At 48.9% G+C, this 16,354-nt stretch overlaps 1 protein-coding gene across 4 annotated transcripts; it reads right to left on the bottom strand.

Annotated features, from left to right (window-relative positions):
* Positions 1-6,946: 6,946 nt before the first annotated feature.
* Positions 6,947-14,986, bottom strand: LOC117978805 (speedy protein E18). Of its 4 annotated transcripts, XM_055114519.2 has the most exons (8): positions 14,511-14,986; positions 13,462-13,559; positions 11,807-11,957; positions 10,716-10,774; positions 9,409-9,494; positions 7,269-7,372; positions 7,129-7,208; positions 6,947-7,006 (listed from the first exon to the last, which is right to left on the bottom strand). In XM_055114519.2, exons 1-8 carry the CDS (start codon positions 14,668-14,670, stop codon positions 6,947-6,949), a joined length of 798 nt encoding a protein of 265 aa, XP_054970494.1. In that variant the 5' UTR covers positions 14,671-14,986. The 4 variants fall into 4 exon arrangements, with proteins under 4 accessions (XP_054970494.1, XP_054970491.1, XP_054970492.1 ...); XM_055114516.2 differs by having other exon boundaries at positions 7,129-7,372; positions 11,807-12,037; positions 13,341-13,559; XM_055114517.2 differs by having other exon boundaries at positions 7,129-7,372; positions 11,807-11,909; positions 13,438-13,559.
* Between the last annotated feature and the right edge of the window lie 1,368 nt (positions 14,987-16,354).

Genomic DNA, 16,354 nt, shown 5'->3' with positions numbered 1-16,354 from the left:
CAAAAAGCCATCCCTTACACCAATGGGATGAGAAGAAAGTACACCACATTCTAGGGGAGGCAGCAGGGATGGCACAAGTGATTAGTCCAGAGAGGGGCAGTGAATATTTGGGACAAATTATCTAAACTACACTACTGCAGGCCAGGCACAGTGGCTCACACCTGTAATCCCAGCCCTTTGGGAGGCCGAGGCAGGAGGCTCACCTGAGGTCAGGAGTTCGAGACCAGCCTGGCCAACATGGCAAAACCTCGTCTCTACTACAAATACAAAAATTAGCTGGGTGTGGTGGTGAGTGCCTATAAACCCAGCTACCCGGGAGGCTGAGGCAGGAGAATTGCTGCAACCTGGGAGGCAAAGGGTGCAATGAGCCAAGATTGCACCACTCCACTCCAGCTTGGGCAACAGAGCGAGACTCCATCTCAAAAAATAAATAAATAAATAGCCAGATACGGTGGTGCACCCCTGTAATCCCAGCTACTCAGGAGGCTGAGGCAAGAAAATCACTTGAATCAGGAGGCGGAGGTTGCAATGAGGTGAGATCACACCACTGCACTCCGGCCTGGGTGACAGAGTGAGACCCTGTCTCAAAAAAATAAAAATAAAAATAAAAATAAGCTACACTACTGCAGATCCTGGGGAGCCTTAGACATCTGAAAGGGGGGCCCTGGTCTGCTGACATCACATCACAGACAAAAATATCAAAGATACAAAAATAATTTGAATCCGCTGGAAGAAAGCTGTGATATAGATATTATGACTCATTCCAAAATGTTCTCGTGGCAGATTAGTATACCTTAAAAGGATAAATCAATCCTGCTCAAACTCAGAAAACCATTTAGGGCCTTTCAAAACCAAAGGAGGTGCCAAGGCATTTTGAAAGAGACCATTAGTGAGAGACATGGCAAGTTACCTCTGACTTATTAAAAAAGCAAATGATTTTATAAATGAGCCCATTACAAAGTATTCATGAGATATTAGAGCTCTGAGAACTGGCTGAATAGGAGGGAATGGAGGACAATTAGGGCAGTTAGAAATCTGTTATTTTGGGAGTTTGCCAAAGGAAATAATTCCTACATTTGTTCTTGGGCAGATAGTTATGATGGCTTTGCAGAGGGCCTGAGTGACAAATCTGGCACTGAAAGAAAAAAAAAGTGGTGATGACACCGTCCCTGACTCAGGGACTCACATCTGGGTTGGGGAGGGGAAGCAAATATTTACAGCAGTAAACCGCAATACCATGTGCTATGGTAATACTAGAAATATGGGCCAGGTGCAGTGGCTCATGCCTGGAATCTCAGCTCTTTTGGGAGGCCAAGACCAGCCTGGGCAACATAACAAGGCCCCCATCTCTACAAAAGCCTACAAAAGTTAGCTGGGCGTGGTGGTGTTCACCTGCAGTCCCAGTTACTGAGGAGGCTGAGGTGGGAGGATTGCTTGAGCCCAGGAATTGGAGGCCTCAGTGAGCTATGATCGCGCCACTGCACTCCAGCCTGGGTGACAGAGTGACACCCTTTCTCTATTAAAAAAAAAAAAAAAAACGGCCAGGCGTGGGGGCTCATGCCTGTAACACCTGTAATCCCAGCACTTTGGGAGGCCAAGGCAGGCGGATCAAGAGGTCGGGAGATCGAGACCATCCTGGCCAACATGGTGAAACCCTGTCTCTACTAAAAATACAAAAAATTAGCCGGGCATAGTGGTATGCACCTATAATCTCAGCTACTCGAGAGGCTGAGGCACGATAATCGCTTGAACCTGGGAGGAGGAGGTGGCAGTGAGCTGAGATCGTGCCATTGCACTCCACCGTGGGTAACAAGAGCGAAACATCATCTCGAAAAATAAAGAAGTCCGGGCGTGATGGCTCACACCTGTAATCCCAGCACTCTGGGAGGCCAAGATGAGTGGATCACGAGGTCAGGAGTTCAAGACCAGCCTGGCCTAGATGGTGAAACCCTGTCTCTACTAAAAATACAAATATTAGCTGGGCATGGTGGCACGCACCTGTAATCTCAGCTACTCAGAAGTCTGATGCAGGAGAATTGCTAAAACCCAGGAGGGAGAGGTTGCAGTGAGGTGAGATCACGCCACTGCACTCTAGCCTGGGTGACAGAGCAAGACTCCGTCTCAAAAGAAAGAAAGAGAAAGTAAATTCCCCAGGGAAGTACCTTGGCTTATTTCATGAAGAGGTACTGAAGGAAGCAGAGGCATGTAGAGGACTTCCCCACCTTGTGCAGCTATTTGGGCCATGGCATCTGAAATTTATTATTTCAGAGTCACCTCTTTGATGACCTTGGCAGTGGACTGCAGTCATCTGTTTAGGCCTTTCCATGGCCCACGTCAATGCCAGTATTTCTGTCTGTTGCACATTTGATTTCCTTGTTGTTGGCATTTAGAAGGCCCCCTGTTTCCCAGATCACACCACGGGCATGGACCGCAGAGATTGCATCTTGGGAGTCTGTAGAAACGGTCAAGTCCTTGTCCTGTCTTAGGTCCAGAGCTCAGGTTAATGCAGATTTTCCCGGCCTTCTGTGCTGAAGTCCCTGCAGGGAGGCTCTTGGCTGGTTTCCCATAGGTAGACAGCTACACATCCTTGCCCTTCATTGGCGTCTTTTCATGAAGCTCCTGCCGTCTACAAAACATGTCTCCCTTTTCTTCTTGAATCACATCTCTGTTATTGAAACTCTAGAAGTCGACTGGGCATGGTGGCTATGCCTATAATCCCAGCACTTTGGGATGCCAAGGCAGGCGGATCACCTGAGGTCAGGAGTTCTAGACCAGCCTGGCCAACATGGCGAAAACCCGTCTCTTATACAAATACAAAAATGAGCCAAGCATGGTGGCCACTGTACTCCAGCCTGGGCAACAGAGCAAGACTCCGTCTCAGAAAAAAAAGAAAGAAAGAAAGAAAGAAAGAAAGTATCATGCTTTTATGAGTTCTGTGAGTTGTTTTAGTGAATTATCAAACTTGAGGGCACGGTGGGAACCTCCAAATTTGCAGCCAGTTGGTGAGAAGTACTTGTGGTCTGAGGACACCCAAGCCTGCAGCTGTGTCTAAAGCGAGGGCAGCCTAGTGGGGGCTGGTGGCCTTGACCTGTGGCATTTGAGGTAACATCAGGGAGTTGACATCAGAATTGCATCACACAGGCTGGGCGTGGTGGCTCACGCCTGTAATCCTAGCACTTTGGGAGGCCGAGGCGGGCAGATCACGAGGTCAGTAGATCGAGACCATCCTGGCTAACACAGTGAAACCCCGTCTCTACTAAAAATACAAAAAATTAGCTGGGCATGGTGACGGGCGCCTGTAGTCCCACTCGGGAGTCTGAGGCAGGAGAATGGCGTGAACCCAGGAGGTGGAGCTTGCAGTGAGCCAAGATCGCGCCACCGCACTCCAGCCTGGGTGACAGAGCGAGACTCCATCCCCCCCCCCAAAAAAAAAGACAAAAAACAGAATTGTGTCACACAGGCCAGATGCAGTGGCTCATGCTTATAATCCCAGCAATTTGAAAGGCAAGGTAAGAGGATCGCTTGAGCTTGAGTCTGAGGCCGCAGTGAGCTATGACCACACCACTGCACCCCAGTCTGGGTGACAGCACAAGACCCCAACTCCAAAAAGAAAAAAGAAAAATCACAAAGAATTGCATGGCACAGTGCCTGTCTTTCACAGCTTTAACTGCTGCAGGAACTTTCTTTTTTTTTTTTGAGAGGGGGTGAGGAGACACAATCTCTGCTAGTGATTCTCCTGCCTCAGCCTCCCAAATAGCTGGGATTATAGGCGTGCACCACCACGCCTGCCTAATTTTTGTATTTTTAGTAAAGACAGGGTTTCACCATGTTGGCCAGGCTGGTCTCAAACTCCTGCTGGGATCATAGGCGTGAGCTACCACACCCGGCCACCTTTAGAGTTTTCTTACCACCTGGGTTTCCTCTCTCAATATCTTTCTCTCATTTCCTGGTTTAAAACTCTAGCTTGGCATCTGGGCGCGGTAGCTCATGCCTGTAATCCCAGCACTTTGGGAGGCCGAGGTGGGTGGATCACTTGAAGTCAGGAGTTCGAGACCAGCCTGGCCAACATGGTGAAACCTTGTCCCTACTATTTTTACAAGTTAGTCGGACATACAGACTGGTGCCTGTAGTCCCAGCTACTTGGGAGGCTGAGGCAGGAGAATTTGTTTGAACCCAGAGGTGAAAGTTGCGGGGAGCCGAGGTTGTGCCACTGCACTCCAGCCTGGGAGACAGAGGAAGACTCTATCTCCAAAACAAACAAACAAACAAAAAAACCCTGTAGCTTGGGATCAGCCTTCTCTTCTATTGTTTTTCTTTAAAAAATAAAAATTAAAAATAGATGTAGATGCTATGTTGCTGAGGCTGGCCTCAAACTCCTGGCCTCAGGTGATCCTCCTGCCATGACCTCCAAAACTGCAGGGATTGTAGGTGTGAGCACTGCACCCAGCCTTTTGTTTTTTTCTACATAAAAAACAGCACAGGATTATCTTCCAGAGCTAATAAATATGTTCAAATAACCACAACCCGATTAAGGAAAAATATCACTGGGCAGAAAATAATCAATCCAGACCAATATGATCACAATTGCTGTGAAGGTGAGAAAAGTTCATTTTTATTACGTTTCCCCAAGAGACGCACTCTATTGTTCTCTTGAAAACACACAGCTCATGTCCTCCTTTAGAACACACATCCTCTTTAAAGTAACATACAAACATGCCAAAACAAGGTAAAAAATTACATCTAAATTATCACATTTCAAATATACACGAAATATCAAATAAAAATTTATTTTTACAAGAATTTAGGGGAACTACTACATAGCTATAAATGTAATATATATGTTAACTAAGTATCATAGATAAAAACCATGCTCTCTTCAGCAGCACGTGTAATAATAGATACAAAGATTGAAAGGTAAAAGATTTAGGATGAAAATAATCCTCTCTTAAAAAGGAAAAGAAAATTATATGTATGTGTATACAACAGTTATAACACCCATCACACAGCTTTATAGAAACAGCATCTATTCAAAAATACCAGTATTTCCAAAATATTTAAAATAATATTTAAAGTAATAATATTTAAATAAAGAAATATATTTAATAAATATTTAAATAAATAAAATAATATTTAAATAATTCTATGCCCATGTTTTTCAAAATAAACCAATAAAATAGATAGTATATATTAGACATGTTAGTGTATATATCTGAGACATGTTAAAAATCACAACTGAATTCTCACAATTCAGTCACAAACCTAAACAGCAAATAAAAATTTCTATGAGCAGAATTTGGGGGAACTACCAATAGCTATAAATAGAAGAGATTATTATGGAAGTATCATAGATAAAAAGAGTGCTTGCTTCAGGAGCACATATAATAATACAGAAACAAATTTAAAGATAATAAAATATTTAGGATAAAAACAATCGTCTCTTAAAAATGAAAAGAAAATTATGTATATATAACAGCTATAACTCTCATCAAAAAACTACAGGAACAGCATGTTTTCAAAAGTACAACAATTTCCAAACTATTTGAAATAAATCTATGAATAATTCAATGGCCAACATTTTCCAAACAAACCAATAAAATGCAGAGTGTGCATGAAGCTATCTGTTACAATCTGTGGCACTGATATTTCACAAAGAATTCTGTGCCAATCTGAGCCCCTGCCCTGTGCCTTCAAATGCTCCTGGACTGTGGCAACCAAGTCCGTAAGAAAGAGGACCTCCAGGTTCTGCCCCAAGGAGGTGGGCATTCAGCAACATAAAAAGGGTGGTGGTGCTGCCGCAGGAAAGGGTGGAACTGGAAATACTCCTGGTTTCTTGCTTTTCTCCAAGGACTCCTAGAAGGACCCCACCCCCTTCCCCCTACCCCTGCTCCTAGGAGGACAACATGATCACTGTATTCAGCTCCATCAAGAATGGTCCAGGTTCTTCTAGATGATCTGCACAAATGGTTCCTCTCCTCCTTCCTGGTGTCTGCCATTAGCATTGGAATAAAGTTCCTGCTGAAAATCCACATCTCCCCTGGGTCCGGTGTTCTGGAAGTGAGAGAGACGATGTCACACTTCAAGGAGGCAGCTCTCTAGACAGGAAGGTTATTCACATCCCATGTCAAGTCTAGAGTTCAGAGCAATTGAGAAATGCAATTTTATCTCCTGCCTTTCATTCTATACCCTGCTTCTGAACCATCGTGTTCAACTGTGAAACTCACACTTTGGTGACCATGACTCCAAAACTCACTTAATACACCCAAGGTCAGCCCCAGTGATCTGCTTCATAGCAAGGACTTTGGGTGGGTCTGCCCAGGGAGTAGGGCACCCTCAGAGAATGTGGCTTTGGACTTCATCACAGCTGGGGCCTTTTGTGTCACTTAAGATCTAAACTTGTAACCATGCTAGATGTGTTTCTAATGTGATAACATCACGAACCACAAGTCCAGAAGCCTAATCCTTAATCCTACCTCCTCATGATGAAGTCTCATGCTCTGTGCTCACCGTGGTTAGCCACACAAGATGTAAACCAAAGCTTCACTGAACCCTCGACCCAAATCGGTAACTCAAGTGCGTCAATCATAATGAACCTCCCCAATCTCAGTATTTATGATTATTTTTGAGGCAGGGTCTCACTCTGTCACCCAGACTGGAGTGCAGTGGCAGGATCAGGGCTCCGTGCAGCCCTGACCTTCCAGGCTCCAGCGATCCTCCCGCCTCAGCCCCCTGAGTAGTTGGGAGTAGAGATGCGTCCCACATCGCCTGGCTAATTTTTGTATTTTTGTGGAGAGGGGATCTCGCCATGTTGCCCAGGCTTGAAGCCGGATCAAGCAATTGGGTTCCTCGGATTTCCAAAATAGACCCCAATATTCTGCCTTTACCCCGGAGGATGCAGATGTACCTTCTCTCAGGCCGATGACCTCAGGCCTCCACGGTCCCTGGAGCTCTAGGAAAGGTGAGCGCGATCTCGCGCCCACACCCAGTGCTCTGGGTCATAAGCCTGGATCTGGAAAAACAAACGCCCTTTGAGAAGACGGGGACTCGCCAGGATACCCCTGTCTCCCCTCATCCAGCCTCCAGCCCACCCAATTCCTCCCCACCTCCTCCACCTCCCCAGGCCCCACTCACCTCCTCCAACTCCTCCGGGGAAACCCAAGCCCTGCCGCTCATGGAACAGAAGAACTGGAACCGAAGTTTCTGGAACAGGGCTATCTGAGAGCGGTTCTTCCTGGCCCTCGGGTTCATGCAACGGCATAACTGGAACCGACGCTTACGGACCAAGGGTATGCGAGAGCGGGTCTTCCCATACAGGAAGTAGAAGATGTTTTGTTTGGGGTCCTCGTCGTCTTCCTCCATGTCATTGGCCAGGTAGCTGAGGACAGAAATCAGGTTGCTGCTCAGAGGCACCACCAGGAGAGACCTCCGGCTGAGGTCAGCTTCCCAGAGAGGAAGGTAAGGGACTGTCCCTAGCTCAGGACTGGCACCCACCATGCAGAGAGCCACGCCTTCCTCAGGAGGGCTCTGCTGGACAGAGACCTGATCAAGGGCGTCTCCCACTCCTTCAGGATGGAGACAAAAACCCAACTGGTGGCCGAGAGTGGTGGCTTACGCCTGGAATCCCAGCACATTGGGAGGCCAAAGCAGGAGGATCACTTGAGGCCAGGAGTTTGAGACAGGCCTGGGCAACATAGCAAGACCCTCGTCTCCATTAAAAATATAAGAAATATGCCAGACGCGGTGGCTCATGCCTGTAATCCCAGCACTTTAGAAGGCTGAAGCAGGTGGATCGCTTGAGACCAGGAGTTGGAGACCAGCCTGGTCAACACAGAGAAACCCCATCTCTACTAAAAATACAAAAATCAGCCTGGTGCAGTGGCACACCCGTTAGGCCTAGCTACTCAGGAGGCTGAAGCATAAGAATTGTGTGAACCCAGGAGGCGGAGGTTGCAGTGAGTCGAGATTGGGCCACTCCATTCCAGCCTGAGAGGCAGAGCAAGACTCTGTCTCAATAAACAGACAAACAAACAAACTGTCCAGGTGTGGTGGCACAGCCCTGTAGTCGGAGCTAATAAAGAAGCTGAGGTGGGAGGATCGCTTGAGCCCAGGATATGGAGGCTGCGGTGAGCTATGGTCTCACCACTGCACTCCAGCTTGGGGGACAGGGCAAGTCTGTCTCAAAAAAATAAAAGAAATTGAATACATTGATATTTTGCCAGGACCCTGCCTTCTACAGGCATCTAGTCTAATGGGACTGGGAGTAATCAAGGCAGATGACCTAATCCCAGTGTCCAGGATGTAACTAGAGAGCTACGGGCATGCAGAAGTTGGAAGATGAGGGAAGGCATCACAGAGGCTGTGGGGTGAACTGACTTCAAGGAATGGGTCCTTCCCTTCAGAGCCACATGTGTGCGGGACACCCAGACAGAAAACACAAACACAAAGTCGAGTGGAGGGCATTTGGAAGGAGCAGTGAAGCCGAGCCAGGAAATACCAAGATGGTGAGCCAATGTGCTTGTAGACATTGTAGAGAGGTAGAATTGACACTGTGGACCCTGGCCTCGATAGAGAAAGGCATCAGCTAAGGAAGTTGTTCAGGTGGGCAGTGAGGTTGTCGTGCTTTGGAAAGATGTTCAGGCTGCACTAGGAAGCCCCCTGGCTTGGGGAGAGACTCCAGGAGACCCCAGCAGGGAGCATTTGACAGTGGATTCGAGTGAAGCGAGGGGGACCTGAACTGTGGCCTCTGTCATGGGAACCCAGAGGAGGTCGATGGCATTTGTGGTTGATGTGGGAAGGAGAGAGAGAGAAGAACCAGAAACATCTGCTTGCTGGAGGATGCGGCATGTCCGCTCCTCCACTCCTTTTCTTTTCCCCTTATGAGCGGTTTATGGTTCCTTTTGTTTTATTCTTTTATTTGTACACTGGCATTGGAGTTTGTTTTTTGGCTTTTTTTTTTTTTTTGAGAAAAAGTCTCACTCTGTCACCAAGGCTGGAGTGCAGTGGCTCGACCTTAGCTTACTGCAACCTCCACCTCCTGGGTTCAAAGGGTTCTCTTGCCTCAGCCTCCCGAGTAGCTGGGATTACAGGTGCACACCACCACGCCCAGCTAATTTTTCTAGTTTTAGTAGAGACGGGGTTTGGCCATGTTGGCCAGGCTGGTCTCGAACTGCTGACCTCAGGTGATCCGCCTGCCTCAGCCTCCCAAAGTGCTGGGATTACAGGCGTATGCCACTGTGCCCAGCCTGAGTTTCTTTTTAGAAACAACAGTCTATGATAGTATAATCCTCTCTTTTTTGTACACAGAGTAAAGAGGACAAATAGGTGAAAGAATAAATGAAAGGCTGGAATCCCACTTCCTCCGCTGTCCCAGGGCATTGGATATTGATGGATAGGAGGCAGCAAACCACTCACAGAGCCAGGAAGAAATGAATGCGTTGGTATTGCCAGGAGGGGAGGCCGGCCCGGCTGAAATACGCTATGACCATAGCCAGGAGATACTGATGGAGAGAAAGGAACACAGAGAGGGAGAGGTCACATCTTGGAAGAGGAAGATTGTGGAGAGGGGGAATGAGGGTCTGGGGAGGGGCTGCCCATCAGAGAAGGGACCTCAGTGTTGGGGTGACTGTACTCATTTGGAAATTGCGGGATGGAGGGGTATTCGAAGGTCGGATGCAAATCCGAGAAGCCAGAGGAAGGGTTTTGGGTGATGCTCCCAGGATGGTGGGCTCCGATGGGATCTTTGGAGGGGGTGTGTCTAGGTCGGCTGGTGTCAGGAGGGTCTTTTGTGTGCCAGGCAGAGAACTGTCCGAAGAGCTGAGAGTAGAGGGGCCAGGAGCTTCAAGGCTGCGGCCAGACTGTGGCCCAGAGCTCAGATCCCAAAGGACCCATAGGACAGGCAGGGGCCACTCATTCACTCTGCAAGAGACCAGCAGAATCCTGAGGGAGATGCTGGCAAATCATAAAAAGACCAAGAATAGCTCGGAGTGGTGGCTCAAGCCTGTGATCCCATTACTTTGAGAGGTGGAGACAGGAGGATCACGTGAGCCCAACAGTTTGAGAACAACCTGGGCAACTAGTGAGACCCTGTTTCTACAAACATTTCAAAAATTAGTTGAGCATGGTGGCATGTGCCTAGTCCCAGCTTCTCAGGAGGCTGAGGAAAGAAGATTGCTTGAGCCCAGGAATTAGAGGCTGCAATGAGCTATGATCATTCCACTGCAGGCCATCCTGGGGAACAGAGCTAGACTCTGTCTCAGAAAAAAAATTTGTGGGTGCCAAGACTCAAGACCATGGGAGCTGGTCGGGCACAGTGGCTGACGTCTATAATCTCAGCATTCTGGGAGGCCAAGGCGGGTGGATCGTCTGAGGTCAGGTGTTCAGGACCAACCTGGCCAGCATGGCAAAACCCCGTTTCTACTAAAAACACAAAAATTAGCCAGGTGTGGTTGTTCATGTCTGTAATCCCAGCTGCTTGGAGGCTGAGGCAGGAGAATCACTTGAACCCGGGAGGCATCGGCTGCAGTGAGTCAAGATCGAGACACTGCCCTCCAGCCTGGGCAACAGAGCAAGACTCTGTCTCACAAAAAAAAAAAAAAAAAAAAAAAGACTGTAGGAGCATCTGGTGGGAGGTGGTGGAGGGAGAACTGTGGGTTTGGAAGCTGCGCCCTCCCCCCAGCCATGCGTTGGAACAGGAACAGTTACATGGAGAACAACCTTACCTTGTCCGACACCCTCAGATCTTTGTCCCAGGCCAGGAATCTTTTAATGACAGGATCCTCTGTGATTAGAGAGCAGATGTCAGTGTGAGAAGGACAGGGTTTCCATGGGAGCAGCAGGGCAGCGAGGAGAAGTGTGCCTCCCGGGGGGAAGTCTCAGGATTGTGGCCGCGGGTGAGGTGGATGGGAGAGGGGAGAATGACTTTCACTGGGCAAGGGAGAGAGGCTCCTGCTCTGAGACTCCCCTGAGAAGAGGCCGAAGGAGGCCCTGGGTGTGAGAATCTACAGGATGTAGAGCTGGGAATCAGCCAGGACCCCCTCCAGCAGACACGGAGGGACCACTGCAGAGTCATAAAGGAATTCCCATCATTTCCTCATGAGACAGTCACACATCAGGGTGTGACCATGGCCTTGGGATCCCCCACTATGGATGGAGACACTTAGGTTTAGAAAAGTCGGTAGGAGACATTAAGTTCCAGAGGGCACAGCTGAAACCACTTTCTTTGTTTATTGGTTTTGTTTTTCTTTATTTGATTTTTATTTTTATTTATTTATTAATTTATTTTGAGACAGAGTCTTGCTCTGTGGGCCAGGCTGGAATGCAGTGGCCTGATCTTGGCTCACTGCAACCTCTGCCTCCCGGGTTTAAGCGATTCTCCTGTCTCAGCCTCCCGAGTAGCTGGGATTACATGCATGAGCTACTGTGCCCAGCCTTGGTTTTTCTTTTGAGATAGGATTTTGCTCTGTCACCCAGGCTGGAGTGCAGTGATGTAGTCATAGCTCACTGCAGCCTCAAAGTCCTGAGTTCAAGCAATCGTCTTGCCTCAGCCTCCCAACGTGCTGGGATCTCAGGCGGGAGCCACTGCGCCTGGCCCGAAACCAAGCTTTCTTATCCCAAGCGCTGACCTTTATCAAGTTGACCTAATCCTTTATCATCTCCTAAGTGTCCCTCATGAGTGATCACTTCACATTCCTCCCACATGGAGAGCTCACCCACTGGGGCATATTTTTCCCATTGGAAAAGTGTGGTTATTGGAAGTTTCCTGTTTTTGGAAAGAACAGGATTGGAGGTGCTCTCTGGGGTGTCTTCCTACCAAGCAGCCTGTTGAAGGCCTCGTGGTGCTCAGGGAGCACGAGCGACACTCGCCGTCGCTTCAGCTTCATCTTGAGGCCACACAGCATCTCCGCCACCCAGATCTCCTCAGGCTCAGGGGCGAGCACCTTCCGTGGCTCCTCCTCCAACGACTCCTCAGATTCGTCCCACCACTCCATCTTCCTTTTCCAGCAAAAGGACCTATGCGGGGGACTGGGATCTACCCCAGGGGCTGAGTAAAGAAACCAGGCCACGGTGTAATGCTTCTGCAGTTGATCACACTAGAGCCCGACCCAAAACCCCAAACCACTCTCCATCCTCCCCAGCCTCGCAGACTGCTGGCTTCTCCAAGCCATCTTTCCTTCTGTCTGTCTCCTCTGCTGAGCTCCATGTGCCGCTCCTTCTCCCCATTCTCCCATTTCTCTGTCCTCAGAACACTTCCTCATATCCTTCCCTGGTCCCTGGCTCTCTGAGTCCCTTTTTTGTTGTTGTTGTTGTTGTTGTTGTTGTTGAGAAACAGTCTTGCTTTGTGGCCTAGGCTGGAGTGTAGTGGTGCGATCTTGGCTCACTGCAACCTCTGCCTCCTGGGTTCCAGTGATTCTCCTGCCTAAGCCTCCCAAGTAGCTGGGATTACAGGTGCCCACCAGAACGCCCAGCTCATTTTTGTGCTTCTAGAAGAGACAGGGTTTCACCATGTTGGCCAGGCTGGTCTCCAACTCCTGGCCTCAAGTGATCTGCCTGCCTGGCCTCCCAAAGTGCTGGGATTACAGGTGTGAGCCACTGCACCCTGCCTCAGTACCTCCATTCTTCCCACACACCCTCCTCACGTGCTCCTTCCTGACTTCTGGGCCCTTCCTTCCTTTTTTTTTTTTTTTTTTTTTTTTGAGACAGCGTCTCACTCTCTCACCCAGAATGGAATGCAGTGGTGCTATCTTGGCTCAAAGCAGCCTCTTCCACCTGGGTTCAAGCGATTATCCTGTCTCAGCCTCCCGAGTAGCTGGGATAACAGGCATGCCTGGCTAATTTTTGTATTGTTAGTATAAATGAGGTTTCGCTATATCGGTCTGGTTGGTCTCGACCTCAAGTGATCCACCCATCTCAGCCTCCCAAAGTAATGGGATTACAGGCATGAGCTACCACACCCGGCCTTCGTTTTTCTTTTGACACAGGGTTTTGCTCTGTCACCCAGGCTGGAGTGCAGTGGTGCAGTCATACATAGTTCACTGCAGCCTCAAAGTCCTGAGTTCAAGCAATCCTCTTGCCTCAGCCTCCCAACGTGCTAGGATCTCAGGCGTGAGGAACTGCACCTGGCCCGAAACCAAGCTTTCTCATCCCAAGCGCCAACCTTTATCAAGTCTAGCCTAGTCCTCTATCGTCTCCTAAGTGTCCCTCATGAGTGATCACTTCTGAGTCCTCCTGCGTGGAGAGCTCACCCACTGGGGGCGTATCTTTCCCATTGGAAAAGTGTGGTTATTGGAAGTTTCCTCTTTTTAGAAAGAACAGGATTGGAGCTGCTCTCTGGGGTGTCCTCCTACCAAGCTGACTGTTGAAGTCCTTGTGGTGCTCAGGGAGGATGGGTGACACTCGCTGTTGCTTCAGCTTCATCGTGAGCCCACATGGCATCTCCACTACCCAGGTCTCCTCAGGCTCAGGGGCGAGCTCCTTCTCCAGCTCCTCCGCAGATTCATCTGACCACTCCCTCTTCCTTTTCCAGCCAAGGGACCTACATGGGGGGCTGGGATCTACCCCAGGGGCTGAGTAAAGAAACCAGGCCACCGTGTAATGCTTCTGCATCTGATCACCTTAGACCCCGACCCCAAACCCCAAACCACTCTCCATCCTCCCCAGACTCGCAGACTGCTGGCTTCTCTAAGCCATCTTTCTGATTTTGTCCTCTGCTCAACCCCATGTGCCGCTCCTTCCCCTCCCCATTCTTCTCTCTCTCTGTCCTCCGAACACTGCTTCATGTCCTTCCCTGGTCCCTGGCTCTCTGAGTCCCTCCTTTTTTGTTTTGTTTTGTTTTGTTTTGACACAGAGTCTTGCTTTGTCACCCAGGCTGGAGTGTAGTGGTGCAATCTCAGCTCACTGCAACATCCATCTCCTGGATTCCATTTATTCTTCTGCCTCAGCCTCTCAGGTAGCTGGGATTACAGGTGCCTGCCATAATGCCCAGCTCAATTTTGTACTTTTAGTAGAGACAGGGTTTCACCATGTTGGCCAGGCTGGTCTCAAACTCCTGACCTCAAGTGATCCACCTGCCTTGGCCTCCCAAAGTTCTGGGGTTACAGGTGTGAGCCACCGCACCCAGCCTGAATTTCTCCATTCTTCCCACACACCCTCCTCAGGTTCTCCTTCCTGACCGCTGACCCTTCTTTTCTTTTCTTTTTTTTTCTTTTGGAGTGCAGTAGTGTGATCTCAGCTCACTGCAACCTCTTCCTCCCAGTCTCAAGTGATTCTCCTGTCTCAGCCTCCTGAGTAGCTGGGATTACAGGTGTGCACCACTACCACTTGGCTAATTTTTATACTTTTAGTAGAGATGGGGTTTCACCATATTGGCCAGGCTGGCCTTCAACTCCTGACCTCAGGTGATCCGCCCGCCTCGGCCTCCCAAAGTGCTGGGGTTACAGGCGTGAGCCACCACACCCGGCCCCCTTCCTTCGTCTTAGTCAATCCTATGCCACCTCTTCTTCCACCAGTCCCCTCACCTGATGGTCCCAACACTTCATCATCCACCACCTCCTGGAGGGGGTACCCCGAGGTGCTCCGCTGGGGACTCTGCTCATTCTGGGGGTGCGGTTGGCGGCTGGTCGTGATCTTTCCCGTAATCTGTCCCCTCTTACAGAACCTAGTCTCCGTTCTGTCCATGGCCTTCTTCTGGACACTGCTAGGATCCAGAAGACTATGTTATCAATTCTCAAGCCTAGGAGAAGTCAGGAGTGGAGAATAGCTCTGAGAAGATACTGTTGTCCAACTGATCTCCAGGCACCACGGAGTCCGGTCCCTCCAATCAGGAAGGTCGGAATCTCTGATGTCATGGCTCATGCCAACCTGGCAACCAGTTTGAAAAAAAACACATGTAACTGCCAGGCTGATCTCTTGTCCTGGAGATCCTGGGTGAATGGTATCTCCTGCCACTGTCCCAACCTCAGACCATTGTCCAAAAGCATCTTCAGGGACTCCACATCCCTCTGTTCCCTGTCCCAGCAGAGGCTGTGTCCTCTCCACTCAAAGCCTGAAGCATGTTGGGGTCTCTTCGTCTCTGTACATGCCCATTTCAGAGTCCAGTCTGGTGGGAGAGGGAACAGAGTGGGAAAGAAAACTAGGGTAAGCAGAAACGATGAAACCTTATAAGAGTGAGATTATCATGTACAAGAGTGAGATTATCATGTACAAGAGATCCCAGGAATACTGACTTGATGAAAAAGTCATATCAGAGCACTCAGTTTGGCAGAGCTTTTCTGCCGAATGTTTACTCACATTCACTGTCCGAGATTCTATACTGGGGGTACACACGTCCTCTGCCCTAAGGCAATTTTGAGTCCAAGAGACATTTTGAGGCCTAAAAATCATAGGAAACTGCCCCTGAGCTCACACATATTTCCAATGGTGTCCCCAATTTCAGGGAATCCATGGATTACCTAAGCCAGCCCCTCCAGTTCGGCTAAGAAACTCTAGTCTATATATCAAGTTTTGTATCATATGTATTGCTCTGAACTCAGAAATTTCCCTTCCATTTATGGATTCTATGAATAAAATATCACATGTACAAAAAGACTAAGTCAAAAAATTTCAGCTGTGCACAGTGGCTCATGCTTGTAACCCCAGCACTTTGGGTGGCCAAGGGAGGAAGATTGCCTGAGGCCAGCAGTTCAAGACCAGTATAGGCAACATAGCAAGAGCCCATCTCTAAAAAAACAAAACCAAACCAAATTAGCCAGGTGTGGTGGCTGGCACCTGTGTTCCAACTACTTGGGAGACTCATGTGACAGGAAGATCACTTGAGCCCAGGAGTTAGAAGCTGCAGTGAGCCATGATCTTGCCACTGCACTCCAGTCTGGGCAACACAGCAAGATATTGTGTCAAAAAAATTTTTTTTGATAAAAAATGAAAGAGTTACATGACATTCAGAGACCATCCAAAAAACCTGTGGGTTCCCGGCTGGGCTCAGTGGCTCATGCCTGTAATCCCAGCACTTTGGGAGGCCAAAGTGGGTGGATCACTTGAGGTCAGGAGTTTGAGACCAGCCTGGACAACATGGTGAAACCCCATCTCTACTAAAAATACAAAAAATTAGCCAGGCATGGTGGTGGATGCCTGTAATCGCAGCTACTCAGGAGAGGGCGCTGGAGAATCACTTGAACTCATGGTGCGCAGGTTGCAGGGAGCCAAGATCGCACCATTGTGCTCCAGCCTGGGCAACAAGAGCAAAACTCCATCTCAAAAAAAATAAAGAACCTGCGAGTGAGTTCCCACACATTTTCCTAATGGGCTGCTGCTTTCCTAGGAGTCTCTCGCTCATAGAAAAGGCACACACTGAAAGAGGAAGCCG

This window comes from Pan paniscus, chromosome 6 (assembly GCF_029289425.2).
Source record: "Pan paniscus chromosome 6, NHGRI_mPanPan1-v2.0_pri, whole genome shotgun sequence".
Classification (NCBI taxonomy): domain Eukaryota; kingdom Metazoa; phylum Chordata; class Mammalia; order Primates; family Hominidae; genus Pan; species Pan paniscus.
The sequence above is the reverse complement of the archived record's forward strand: the minus strand, read 5'-3'. Positions and strand labels throughout refer to the sequence as shown.